Below are 14,346 nucleotides of genomic sequence, written 5' to 3' on the forward strand. Positions count from 1 at the left end.
CTAGGCAAAAGGTCAGTGCCAGAGCCATTATGTGTAGAGCAAGGTAGGACAAATTGAGGTAAAAGGTCATGCAGCTACCTAGGCCTATATTGGGGTACATTGGGGCTCATAACACTATGGGATTTATATTTCGTGAGACAAGATATCCGTCATCGTTGTGATGGAGTAACCAGTCCGCCAAAATCTAAATCAGGCTCTAAGTATCAGAACTGAGAAATTTCCATGTACTAAAACTTAATTACCAATCTTAACGTGTAGTGAGTGTGCAAAGTAATTAACTATGGCAAATAGCAAGAGAACTGCAATAGCTGCAATAGCTCCAGTACTTTGATTCAAAATTGTTTAGTGAAATGGGTCGATTTTAGTGTATGTTAATCTGCTGGGTATTCTGGTCTAAGCTGGTGTATGATAGAAAGTTTTGATTTTTTAATGTCCTTCATGAAAGCAAAAAAGGCCATAACTCCTATATTTTTCCCTGACCTCTCATCAATTGCAGCAGCTACAAATGCGGTCTAGTATTACAGGCACTAGGAACTGAATTAGAATATCAGAATAAACATCCAAAAACAATAACGCATTTTGGATAAAACTAAGCTTTCTGCTGATATCTTTTAAAAAACAACACAGTGAACATTAAACTGCAGAATAGTTTGAGCAGTTGAGACTAAAGCGCTGAATTAGATGTTAGTGGAGAGGGAACTCTGTTGCAATGGTGATTGTGTTCCCTCACTGCTAACCAAGTGGAGCGCCAGCCCTATTTTAACGGGGGTGGATCATAGGTCTGACTAAAGTTGGGACCACTCCGTCATAGTCGTAGCCAAACTTCTCCGAAGGCCCAACAGAGCAAGTACCGTTGTAAAACTGGCTATATGTGCTTCTGCCTCATTAGGATGGGCAGACATATAGTCATTTTTTTACTGTCCGTAACCACCAGGCAATCCATGGTGGGATGGGACAGTAAAAAACACAAAATGCCCCTCTCACATGGAAAATGGCTCCCATGACAAGGGGGCATTATCTTTTTTATTTTAAAAAAAGCAATCCTTCTTTGGGATTTTGTGTTTTTAAAATAAAAACAGAAACAGTTTGGTGCAAGACTCCCTCAGGTTGATGGAGCTCTTTACCAAACTGTGAAAAGCATCAATAGGAACCGTTGTTACAGCAGTTTCTGACAATGTTTTAGAAATGACCGCTAGTTTTGTGGTGATTTCTAAATTCAGCGGGCGGTGTCTCTGTTAGGGCGACAGAGTAATTTACTCCATTGCTATGGTAAAGAAACGGGCCACCTGCTGATATATATATAAAAAAAACCTAAGTATTTCACAATGTGTGCATTTACGTACTGTTCGGCATAATGATATTGAACAAGGAAATTGCAGTCAAGCTTTCCTACAAATGTTCTATATTATTGAAATCCAAAACACTAAAAGTTAGACAAAAAGTCAGAGATTTGGAAAGAGCAAATCCAGTGGTAGCAAATTACAAAGAAAAACACAATGGTCATGAAAAACCATAGTGCATGCTGTAGTACTCTTCATAGGAAGGAAACATTCACAATATTTAATGAGCAACAGCACAAATTTTAAACGGATGTGGCTGGCGCATGGACCCAATGATGGAATCCATGCTGATTTGTGTCTGTCCTTCTGGAAGCTGGAATTTGAAGTTCTGGAAAAGGCTGGTAAAGAAGATGAAGAGCTCCACCCTTGCCATGCGTTCTCCCAGACATGCACGAGGACCTACAGTACAAGAACAAGATGATCAGTGGGTTTTTATACCAATATCACATTTGGTGAATGAGTTAAGTCATGAGATCTTCGTAGGATCCTCTGACCATTACCTCTGAGTTTTACGTAGGTTGCAACCATTGACTTAAAAAAAGAAACATGATATTATTGGAAAATAGACAGACAAATTGCAAAGGATCCCAATTGTCTCATTTAGGACCTGTAAAGATTTGACCCTGAATTCTTACTCTTTTCTGGCTTAAGATACATATACCAGATTCAGCCATGACATGCTTCAGTTTAAGGAGATAACCCTTCTCTTATGCACATATGACACTGTTAACATAAGTGAGGCGAGGCCTAACAGACCAGCATTTTGTTTTTGAGATCTTCAAGCCGTTCCCTGCACTGTTGTGTGTTTGAAGTGGTGCTTGCAGATCAATGTATGTCTCTTATTAAGTGAATTATGAACTTATATATTCCTGGTGGAAGAAATGAAATATGAATAATAGATTTCTGAGAAAATATTTATCAGACAAATTATGCTTTCAAGATCGTTACATTATTTATCAGATAAAGTACGCAGTGGTATGCATTATAAGGGTATTGCAAGTCACCGACGAGTTCCATGACCATACTGAAGAAAACGCCTAGTTCTTCTTATAAGGTCATGGCACTCTGAGGTAATATTCTTAAAATGTTCGTTGGGGGGTACTTTATTGTTTATAATACATGTTCACATCACCATCCCCACACACCGCTTGAATCCTTGGTGTCTTGCTTTTTCATGTTCTCCTGCATACTAGAAGAATAAAAGCTAAATCTGTACCAAGAAATCAAACACTTAAAAACGCAGGGGCGTATTATCAAGGACGGCGTTAAAAATTATCGCCGGTTTAACGGCAGAAAACTGCCTCTAAAGCGGCGATAATGGCCTTGATAATATGCCCTTGAGAATTCCAATAGAAGTCCATGTTCTGGTGTCAACATGGGCTTCTATGGGAATTCTCTGTGGCATATTATCAAGCCCATTATCGCCGCTTTTGAAGCAGTTTTCTGCCGCTAAACCGGCGATAATTTTATCGCCGTCCTTGATAATATGCCCCGCAGTTAGTAATTGTTGCCCTGATTATGCAAAAGAAAATGCAGTGATTCTATCTACCTTGCAATGACCTATAGTGTGGAAAAAGTAACATGTTGCCATTATCATCTCCTTTCTGCTGATGATTAGAAAAATATATCAGAAGAAGGAACAGCAGGTTCCCTTTTTTCCATGTTGAAGCTACAGCTGTAATTATGCTCCATTACCTTTTTTCACCCTGGCAGTAGGCATTCTCACATCAGAACTAAAATGTATTAACTTATTACAGTTGAGCAGCTATGCAAGTTCTTTATTACAAGTGATTAGAGCATCACAACAAGATCGTAGTAATGAAATTAGAGACAGGCTTTTATAGAGTAATTGAAGGATTCCATGTACTGTAAGACATTAAAAATGTTACTTGATAATGCAACCATACCTTAGGATGTATACAAAAGATATCTGGGAATACCTTGCCCTTCCTATTTGAAGTGGATGGTTGTAGCCTTATCTTGAAGAGCTTCACTGGGAAAGACACAGCGAACTGTATACATTTGTTGTTGCCTAGTTGGTTTTCTTTGCACAGGTTTGCCCTCCCTGAGAAGGCCTCAGCATTTAGTTTCTCTTTGAAACACATGAACAATGTGAACATAGTGGCAGTAGAGCGCTTGTGAATAAGAGAGTGATCTGCTATCTCTTAACTTGTGGCAATACTATGCAACTATGCAACTCTTTAGTTATTTGAAACAACTATCACTGGATTTTTTGCATGGCTGCAATGATGTAAAAATATAGTTAATTAAGGAAAATCTTTCATTGAAAATCTTGCATTTGTTGCACTTAAGTTATGGAAAATATCACAATAGAAACACAGCATGTCTCTAAATATTGCCTTGATAGCACCCACTCAACTTTTTAGTAGAATTGGAAGCCTGTTCTACGCCAGAGTCCCTGTTAGACTAAAACAACTACCAGAGTTTCGCCAACCGTCTTTTCATCTTACCCTGGGACCCGTAGAATACGGTAGTTGCTATTTTACTGTACACATCTGCTATGAGTAAGCAAAGAGCCTGGAGGTATGAATGATTTGGGAACTGTGATAGAAAGAGAACCAATGAACACTTTGGAAGGTGGTCTGCTGGTGGCTTCTGCCCTGTGGCTGGCTACATACAGGATAAGTAAGACATGCATTGGGATTCCTCCTGGTTTTACAAAATTGATGGGTAGAAAACCTAGGTATAGATTTCCTCATACACTACTCATATAGCTGGGCCTTAAAACATGCCCAATAAAGAAATATACAAGAAGTTTTATTGCCATTGGAAGAGAATTGTAAAGGACCAGTATCTTCCGAGGAAAAACTCAGGACGATCCTCCAGCCAGAGGCTGTAGAACTCTTGCAAACCTTCTCACTGCAGGCTTCCACAAGTTGTATCCAGTGGTTAATTTAAGAAATTTAAATGCTGGGGCTCTCCTCAGGAGGCAGCTAGCACCAGCCCAATTCTCATGTTAGCGCTACATAAAACAGAACCAACTACTAACCATGAAAGTGGGGAGAGGATGTGGCACAATGGCCAGAGCAGCTGACTTTGGTGCTGGTTAACCAGGTTCGAGTCTCTGCGTTGGCTCAAAATCCTGGGATTCTGGGCAAATCACTTAATCTCCTGGTGCCTACTATAAATGAATATGAATGTGTCCTTAATTGGTGGTCATGAAAAGCACCGGTGTTGTTGATTAAGTGCCGGTGATGAGACCCGGAAAACACTGGTTCAAATTTAGCACTGGTTGTATCGAAGGTGTAGGAGCTCTGCTCGACCTTGCACTGCTAGCCCAGCCTACTTGAGAGACAGATGCTTTGTGGAAGCCACAAAGATAGACTATACTCATAAAAACAGCCTCGTACACATGAGCACCTCTTAACTGACCATCGTCCCTCAAGAAATATTTTCTACCCCACGGATCTTTTTGACTTTCACGTTTATGATTTTAAGGCATGAAAATATTTTAGTTTAAATTTGATTCCATCACTTTTTTTTATTGAAGTGTGAAATCTTTGTGTACGTATTTTATAGTGCTTTTATGGTCATGATTGACCGAATAAATATAAATATGATGATTTGATGACTTTCATATTCAGCAAAATGAAGGTCCGAGCAGTTCATGCAAACTCAGGGAGCATGCACTGGATAACCCTTTGCAGTCCAACATGTTTATTAAATCTTTGCTTACGAAAAGGTACAAAGAGTCTTTTATAGGTGATGGAAGCACCATCCTCCCATACCTAGTGTTGCCCTGTCCTACTACAAAGGCAGTGGAAAAAGGGTGTCCAGTGGTGAAGGCACCCCAGGGACACGAGGCGGCTGTGATGCTACTGAAAATGTAGGACTGGACTGTCCAATTTAGATACGAGTGTCTGCCACCATTGTCACTGGTACCATCTTGGTACAAGAACGTCATGTAAAGCCTGACAGTTCTGTGTGAAAAGCCCTGCAAATGCCCATGACATACAGGGAGAAACCTCTCAGCATTTCAAGGTGGGTACTCAAAATATGCCATTAATTAGGAAGTAATGTTCAGCACCGGCATCTCGGGTCATTGTGTCCCCAGGCGGCCTGGTAATAATAATGGGCCCCATCCTGCCATTCCCATGCTCTGTGCGAGGGTGATAGCGCAAGACGCGCCGGTTGAGACTCTACAGACACTGCTTCAGCCAGTGACGTCCTTTTCTTCACTTTGTCCCCCACAACAGCAGACTTTCTCCCACCCACATGCCACTGCATCTGTTTGGAAGATATCCATCACTTTTATCAAGATCAAATCATTTCCTCTTATTTATGACTTCCAGCAGCACTTTAAGTGGGGCTGCATGTCTCAGACGTGACAGTAATGAAACTGTGACTTTTGAACAGGTCCCTACCAAGCCGTTTAGTCCTGTCCTTAACTTTACGCGTAACATAAATTGTAAAAACTCTTCTGGTAACCCATGTCGGGGATGCTGTCCCTGTTTATATTTTGCTTGTTTTATTTCATCTGAAGTTCCCTAGGAGTGTTTGATTTTTCCTGATGTGTTTCAGTGCTTTTCTCCTTGCAGCACAGTACTCTTGAATAATGTGTAATTGGAAATTAGTCACTTCTAGGTATCTAGGTGAGTTCAGGTATAAGTGAGAGCTCTGGCGATGAAGCTAAAGGCTGTGCAAGATTCTCAGGGGCATATCATCAACAAAATGCGATAAGTATCGCAAATCGCGCTTAGCGTGTTTTTTAATATTGCCGTATATCGCTGGATTTTCTCGCCCTGTTGGCGGTGTATCATCAACGCGTTGCGCAGAGGCGATGTGAAATCCAACGATAGTGTCGGAAGGCAGCGATAGTGGGATGAATCCTGCAATGATTTTCGGCAATAATGGAAAATCTCGCTAATACGCAAGTGTGGACTTAAACTTAGAATCCACCTCCCATTGTAAGGATGGTTGAGTCAAGTTTTGATCAGGCGTACAATACCTGAGATACTCCCGTTTAGCGCAACTTTATTTATCGCAGGTGCTGCATTGTAAATAGTGTTGAAGTTGTGCTTCGTCGTTTTTCATGCAGTCATTGTAAGGAACGCCCACTTTGCATGTCATTAGCGATAATTATCGCTGACATGCAAAGCGTTAACAAAGCGCCTGCTATCGCAAGTAAACTAGCGCTACATCATCTTAGCTAATAGTGCGATAATTAAATCACCGCTTTTTGGCCGAAAAGCGCCGATGAAGTGGCGAAAAGTCGCTTGATGATATGCCCCTCAGTGTGCCATCAGTGGGTCATAGGGCTATTCAGATGACAACCACATCTAATCCTTTGCTACCCACAGGGCACACAGAGCGATGGTCAGATATGTGCCCAAGGATGTAGGTTCAGGAGAGTAGGATGGGGTGCGAGCTCCCTGGGTGTGAACCCCCTCAACAAATTACTCAGTTGGTTTTGGCATGATATTGTAAATCAGATCAGCTGCCTGCAGCAACGGTGACATCAAGTAACTGTTGCTACACAGTACCTAGAGGTAAGCCAGTCAATACATTAACAAGTAGATTCTAGCCAGAACTGAGCCAATGGTCTGGCTTGGCCTTGAAACCCAGTGCACGAGTCGAGACATGAAAATATTTGGCATGTAAGTCATGCAACAAACATCATGTAAAAATATGGTAAATGTGCTTTTAAAAAAAAGTGTATTTCCTTAAGATGTGGATGCATTTTACCTTAGCACTTCAGATTATATCACTTAATTGAAAGGCATGTGTAGAAAAGTGGGATCGGCTTTCGTGGTTACCCCCAGTTTTTGCTGGTGTTCTACTGTTTTTCTGACTAGTCTGACTGGGATCCTGCTAATCAGGACCCCAGTCACTGTGCTTCCTACCTAAATTGGTTATGGTGAGTATCTTGGTACACTCCTATTTGGCTCCTGGGGCACCTGTGTAAGTCCCTAGTATATGGTACTGAGGTACCTAGGGCCTGGGTACCCCAGGGATCCCATAGGGGCTGCAGCATGTATTATGCCACCCATGAGGGTCCCTCCAAACTTCGACTACAGGTCTGTCATTGCAGCCAGTGTGAGTTGTTGCATGCACCTCTCGCAAAAGATATGTTTCCTTGTATCTTACATCACTGCACTTGAAACCTATAAGTCATGCCTCTAGCCGGCCTTTCAGTCTCAAAGGCAGGGTGCTCGGATCTGAGTGTGAGGGTGGTCCTGCATGAGCAGACCACCCCTACAAACCATGGAGTCAATTCTTCAGACTTTGTAAGTGAATCATGCAAAAAAACAATTGATGGACAGAATGCAGAACAATGTCATACATTCACCCCAGTACAGAGATCTGGGCCTAAATCCATCGTTTTTTTGCTCACCATGCCATTCCAGTTTGAACCCAGCCATATGCAAATCAGTCTTGACCCAGTGCCCCATGGGAACAGTGCAAACTGAACTGCCAAGCCAGGTCCTCCCTGGACTGGAAACAAGCATCCTAGGACCGGTTTCGGGCTTTCAGCCCTCGTCAGCCAGGATAGCTTGATTCCAGTGGCATGGAGAGCAAGGGACTCACGTCTGCGCATACCCTTCCCACTCGGGGTGACAAATGCAAAAAAACAATTGATGGACAGAATGCAGAACAATGTCATACATTCACCCCAGTACAGAGATCTGGGCCTAAATCCATCGTTTTTTTGCTCACCATGCCATTCCAGTTTGAACCCAGCCATATGCAAATCAGGCTTGACCCACAGGCACAGGGTCAAGACCGATTTGCATATGGCTGGGTTCAAACTGGAATGGCATGGTGAGCAAAAAAACGATGGATTTAGGCCCAGATCTCTGTACTGGGGTGAATGTATGACATTGTTCTGCATTCTGTCCATCAATTGTTGTTTTTGCATTTGTCACCCCGAGTGGTACGGGTATGCTCAGACGTGAGTCCCGTGCTCTCCATGCCACTGGAATCAAGCTATCCTGGCTGAAGAGGGGTGAAACCCCGAAACCGGTCCTAGGATGCTTGTTTCCAGTCCAGGGAGAACCTGGCTTGGCAGTTCGGGCTGGACTGTTCCCATGAGGCACAGGGTCAAGACTGATTTGCATATGGCTGGGTTCAAACTGGAATGGCATGGTGAGCAAAAAAACGATGGATTTAGGCCCAGATCTCTGTACTGGGGTGAATGTATGACATTGTTCTGCATTCTGTCCATCAATTGTTGTTTTTGCATTTGTCACCCCGAGTGGTACGGGTATGCTCAGACGTGAGTCCCGTGCTCTCCATGCCACTGGAATCAAGCTATCCTGGCTGAAGAGGGGTGAAACCCCGAAACCGGTCCTAGGATGCTTGTTTCCAGTCCATGGAGAACCTGGCTTGGCAGTTCGGGCTGGACTGTTCCCATGAGGCACAGGGTCAAGACTGATTTGCATATGGCTGGGTTCAAACTGGAATGGCATGGTGAGCAAAAAAACGATGGATTTAGGCCCAGATCTCTGTACTGGGGTGAATGTATGACATTGTTCTGCATTCTGTCCATCAATTGTTGTTTTTGCATTTTTCACCCCGAGTGGTACGGGTATGCTCAGATGTGAGTCCCGTGCTCTCCATGCCACTGGAATCAAGCTATCCTGGCTGAAGAGGGGTGAAACCCCGAAACCGGTCCTAGGATGCTTGTTTCCAGTCCAGGGAGAACCTGGCTTGGCATTTCGGGCTGGACTGTTCCCATGAGGCACAGGGTCAAGACTGATTTGCATATGGCTGGGTTCAAACTGGAATGGCATGGTGAGCAAAAAAACGATGGATTTAGGCCCAGATCTCTGTACTGGGGTGAATGTATGACATTGTTCTGCATTCTGTCCATCAATTGTTGTTTTTGCATTTGTCACCCCGAGTGGTACGGGTATGCTCAGACGTGAGTCCCGTGCTCTCCATGCCACTGGAATCAAGCTATCCTGGCTGAAGAGGGGTGAAACCCCGAAACCGGTCCTAGGATGCTTGTTTCCAGTCCAGGGAGAACCTGGCTTGGCAGTTCGGGCTGGACTGTTCCCATGAGGCACAGGGTCAAGACTGATTTGCATATGGCTGGGTTCAAACTGGAATGGCATGGTGAGCAAAAAAACGATGGATTTAGGCCCAGATCTCTGTACTGGGGTGAATGTATGACATTGTTCTGCATTCTGTCCATCAATTGTTGTTTTTGCATTTGTCACCCCGAGTGGTACGGGTATGCTCAGACGTGAGTCCCGTGCTCTCCATGCCACTGGAATCAAGCTATCCTGGCTGAAGAGGGGTGAAACCCCGAAACCGGTCCTAGGATGCTTGTTTCCAGTCCAGGGAGAACCTGGCTTGGCAGTTCGGGCTGGACTGTTCCCATGAGGCACAGGGTCAAGACTGATTTGCATATGGCTGGGTTCAAACTGGAATGGCATGGTGAGCAAAAAAACGATGGATTTAGGCCCAGATCTCTGTACTGGGGTGAATGTATGACATTGTTCTGCATTCTGTCCATCAATTGTTGTTTTTGCATTTGTCACCCCGAGTGGTACGGGTATGCTCAGACGTGAGTCCCGTGCTCTCCATGCCACTGGAATCAAGCTATCCTGGCTGAAGAGGGGTGAAACCCCGAAACCGGTCCTAGGATGCTTGTTTCCAGTCCAGGGAGAACCTGGCTTGGCAGTTCGGGCTGGACTGTTCCCATGAGGCACAGGGTCAAGACTGATTTGCATATGGCTGGGTTCAAACTGGAATGGCATGGTGAGCAAAAAAACAATGGATTTAGGCCCAGATCTCTGTACTGGGGTGAATGTATGACATTGTTCTGCATTCTGTCCATCAATTGTTGTTTTTGCATTTGTCACCCCGAGTGGTACGGGTATGCTCAGACGTGAGTCCCGTGCTCTCCATGCCACTGGAATCAAGCTATCCTGGCTGAAGAGGGGTGAAACCCCGAAACCGGTCCTAGGATGCTTGTTTCCAGTCCAGGGAGAACCTGGCTTGGCAGTTCGGGCTGGACTGTTCCCATGAGGCACAGGGTCAAGACTGATTTGCATATGGCTGGGTTCAAACTGGAATGGCATGGTGAGCAAAAAAACGATGGATTTAGGCCCAGATCTCTGTACTGGGGTGAATGTATGACATTGTTCTGCATTCTGTCCATCAATTGTTGTTTTTGCATTTGTCACCCCGAGTGGTACGGGTATGCTCAGACGTGAGTCCCGTGCTCTCCATGCCACTGGAATCAAGCTATCCTGGCTGAAGAGTGGTGAAACCCCGAAACCGGTCCTAGGATGCTTGTTTCCAGTCCAGGGAGAACCTGGCTTGGCAGTTCGGGCTGGACTGTTCCCATGAGGCACAGGGTCAAGACTGATTTGCATATGGCTGGGTTCAAACTGGAATGGCATGGTGAGCAAAAAAACGATGGATTTAGGCCCAGATCTCTGTACTGGGGTGAATGTATGACATTGTTCTGCATTCTGTCCATCAATTGTTGTTTTTGCATTTGTCACCCCGAGTGGTACGGGTATGCTCAGACGTGAGTCCCGTGCTCTCCATGCCACTGGAATCAAGCTATCCTGGCTGAAGAGGGGTGAAACCCCGAAACCGGTCCTAGGATGCTTGTTTCCAGTCCAGGGAGAACCTGGCTTGGCAGTTCGGGCTGGACTGTTCCCATGAGGCACAGGGTCAAGACTGATTTGCATATGGCTGGGTTCAAACTGGAATGGCATGGTGAGCAAAAAAACGATGGATTTAGGCCCAGATCTCTGTACTGGGGTGAATGTATGACATTGTTCTGCATTCTGTCAATCAATTGTTGTTTTTTCATTTGTCACCCCGAGTGGTACGGGTATGCTCAGATGTGAGTCCCGTGCTCTCCATGCCACTGGAATCAAGCTATCCTGGCTGAGGAGGGGTGAAACCCCGAAACCGGTCCTAGGATGCTTGTTTCCAGTCCAGGGAGAACCTGGCTTGGCAGTTCGGGCTGGACTGTTCCCATGAGGCACAGGGTCAAGACTGATTTGCATATGGCTGGGTTCAAACTGGAATGGCATGGTGAGCAAAAAAACGATGGATTTAGGCCCAGATCTCTGTACTGGGGTGAATGTATGACATTGTTCTGCATTCTGTCCATCAATTGTTGTTTTTGCATTTGTCACCCCGAGTGGTACGGGTATGCTCAGACGTGAGTCCCGTGCTCTCCATGCCACTGGAATCAAGCTATCCTGGCTGAAGAGGGGTGAAACCCCGAAACCGGTCCTAGGATGCTTGTTTACAGTCCAGGGAGAACCTGGCTTGGCAGTTCGGGCTGGACTGTTCCCATGAGGCACAGGGTCAAGACTGATTTGCATATGGCTGGGTTCAAACTGGAATGGCATGGTGAGCAAAAAAACGATGGATTTAGGCCCAGATCTCTGTACTGGGGTGAATGTATGACATTGTTCTGCATTCTGTCCATCAATTGTTGTTTTTGCATTTGTCACCCCGAGTGGTACGGGTATGCTCAGACGTGAGTCCCGTGCTCTCCATGCCACTGGAATCAAGCTATCCTGGCTGAAGAGGGGTGAAACCCCGAAACCGGTCCTAGGATGCTTGTTTCCAGTCCAGGGAGAACCTGGCTTGGCAGTTCGGGCTGGACTGTTCCCATGAGGCACAGGGTCAAGACTGATTTGCATATGGCTGGGTTCAAACTGGAATGGCATGGTGAGCAAAAAAACGATGGATTTAGACCCAGATCTCTGTACTGGGGTGAATGTATGACATTGTTCTGCATTCTGTCCATCAATTGTTGTTTTTGCATTTGTCACCCCGAGTGGTACGGGTATGCTCAGACGTGAATCCCGTGCTCTCCATGCCACTGGAATCAAGCTATCCTGGCTGAAGAGGGGTGAAACCCCGAAACCGGTCCTAGGATGCTTGTTTCCAGTCCAGGGAGAACCTGGCTTGGCAGTTCGGGCTGGACTGTTCCCATGAGGCACAGGGTCAAGACTGATTTGCATATGGCTGGGTTCAAACTGGAATGGCATGGTGAGCAAAAAAACGATGGATTTAGGCCCAGATCTCTGTACTGGGGTGAATGTATGACATTGTTCTGCATTCTGTCCATCAATTGTTGTTTTTGCATTTGTCACCCCGAGTGGTACGGGTATGCTCAGACGTGAGTCCCGTGCTCTCTATGCCACTGGAATCAAGCTATCCTGGCTGAAGAGGGGTGAAACCCCGAAACCGGTCCTAGGATGCTTGTTTCCAGTCCAGGGAGAACCTGGCTTGGCAGTTCGGGCTGGACTGTTCCCATGAGGCACAGGGTCAAGACTGATTTGCATATGGCTGGGTTCAAACTGGAATGGCATGGTGAGCAAAAAAACGATGGATTTAGGCCCAGATCTCTGTACTGGGGTGAATGTATGACATTGTTCTGCATTCTGTCCATCAATTGTTGTTTTTGCATTTGTCACCCCGAGTGGTACGGGTATGCTCAGACGTGAGTCCCGTGCTCTCCATGCCACTGGAATCAAGCTATCCTGGCTGAAGAGGGGTGAAACCCCGAAACCGGTCCTAGGATGCTTGTTTCCAGTCCAGGGAGAACCTTGCTTGGCAGTTCGGGCTGGACTGTTCCCATGAGGCACAGGGTCAAGACTGATTTGCATATGGCTGGGTTCAAACTGGAATGGCATGGTGAGCAAAAAAACGATGGATTTAGGCCCAGATCTCTGTACTGGGGTGAATGTATGACATTGTTCTGCATTCTGTCCATCAATTGTTGTTTTTGCATTTGTCACCCCGAGTGGTACGGGTATGCTCAGACGTGAGTCCCGTGCTTTCCATGCCACTAGAATCAAGCTATCCTGGCTGAAGAGGGGTGAAACCCCGAAACCGGTCCTAGGATGCTTGTTTCCAGTCCAGGGAGAATCTGGCTTGGCAGTTCGGGCTGGACTGTTCCCATGAGGCACAGGGTCAAGACTGATTTGCATATGGCTGGGTTCAAACTGGAATGGCATGGTGAGCAAAAAAACGATGGATTTAGGCCCAGATCTCTGTACTGGGGTGAATGTATGACATTGTTCTGCATTCTGTCCATCCAGCGTTGTTTTTGCATTTGTAAGTGAATCAGTCATTACGATATACAGAATCCATGCGCAATTACGTGATGACCATCTCTAAACTGGTTGGAATAAACCTGGGCATGTTTGGTATCAAACATGTTGGAATCATACGGAGGTATGATTTTATCTACAGTAGGACCCCTCTGGGAAGCCCTCCATGCTCCGGGCACCAATTTTACAGAGCCTGACAGAAAACTAGAGCTGCTGCCAACCATAGACACGATTCTGCCCTCCTGCTTTTGGGCCAAGTCCGAGCAGGGGAAGGCAGGACGGTAGGTTTCCTGTCAGAGAGAGGTGTGAGCACCTCCCAGACAGGATTTAGTGAATTAGGCCGGGGTGGGGGCGCTTGCTAGCACCACATGGTCTGCTAGAAGGGTGCATTTGGTGCCCTCCTTGCATAAGCCAGTTCAAACAAGCTCAGTGTGCCATTGGCTCCCACTCTGGCATGAAACTGGACAAAGGACGTGGGAATATCCTCCCCTCTGTCCTGCACCTCCTCTGGGAGGAACCCCTGAATAATCCCAACTTTCTCCTGAGGGTACTTAAGGGCTTACCTGTGGGTGGGACCCAAAATTCATCGTGGGATTTGATTCAGAATCAACGCCCCTTCTTCTTTGACCATCTGGACATCCTGGCAGAGTCGTGCTGACCGTGTCAAACTTATCGATCGTCCTTAACTTTGGGACTGAGACTTTAACTGAAAAGGCTCTGTCTGCTCCTGACCTCGTAGTCCTGCAAACCCGCTGCACCATCAGTGTCCGTGCTCCATACAGGTTCCGTCCTGTGCCTGTGGACATCTAAAGACATCCAAAAGAATCTCCCTTGGAGTGAAGGAGTCACTCCCCTGCATCCACAGGCACCTCAACACAATCGACCAGTCTTGAGAATTTGGGCTCCAATGGACCCCAAAAGGCTCAGCCACACAGGTGGCTGGT

At 45.7% G+C, this 14,346-nt stretch overlaps 1 protein-coding gene across 2 annotated transcripts in view; it reads right to left on the reverse strand.

The window, feature by feature from the left end:
* Positions 1 to 1,388: 1,388 nt before the first annotated feature.
* LOC146832701 (cytochrome P450 2J5-like) overlaps positions 1,389 to 14,346 on the reverse strand; it is a 323,369-nt gene continuing 310,411 nt past the window's right edge. For both annotated transcript variants that reach the window (XM_085605996.1, XM_085605995.1), the window contains exon 9: positions 1,389 to 1,739. In XM_085605996.1, the coding sequence (XP_085462122.1) occupies positions 1,561 to 1,739 (179 nt within the window). In that variant the 3' untranslated portion in view covers positions 1,389 to 1,560. The remainder of the gene's footprint in view (positions 1,740 to 14,346) is intronic.

The sequence above is a fragment of the Triturus cristatus genome, chromosome 5_1, assembly GCF_964204655.1.
Source record: "Triturus cristatus chromosome 5_1, aTriCri1.1, whole genome shotgun sequence".
Taxonomy (NCBI): Eukaryota; Metazoa; Chordata; class Amphibia; order Caudata; family Salamandridae; genus Triturus; species Triturus cristatus.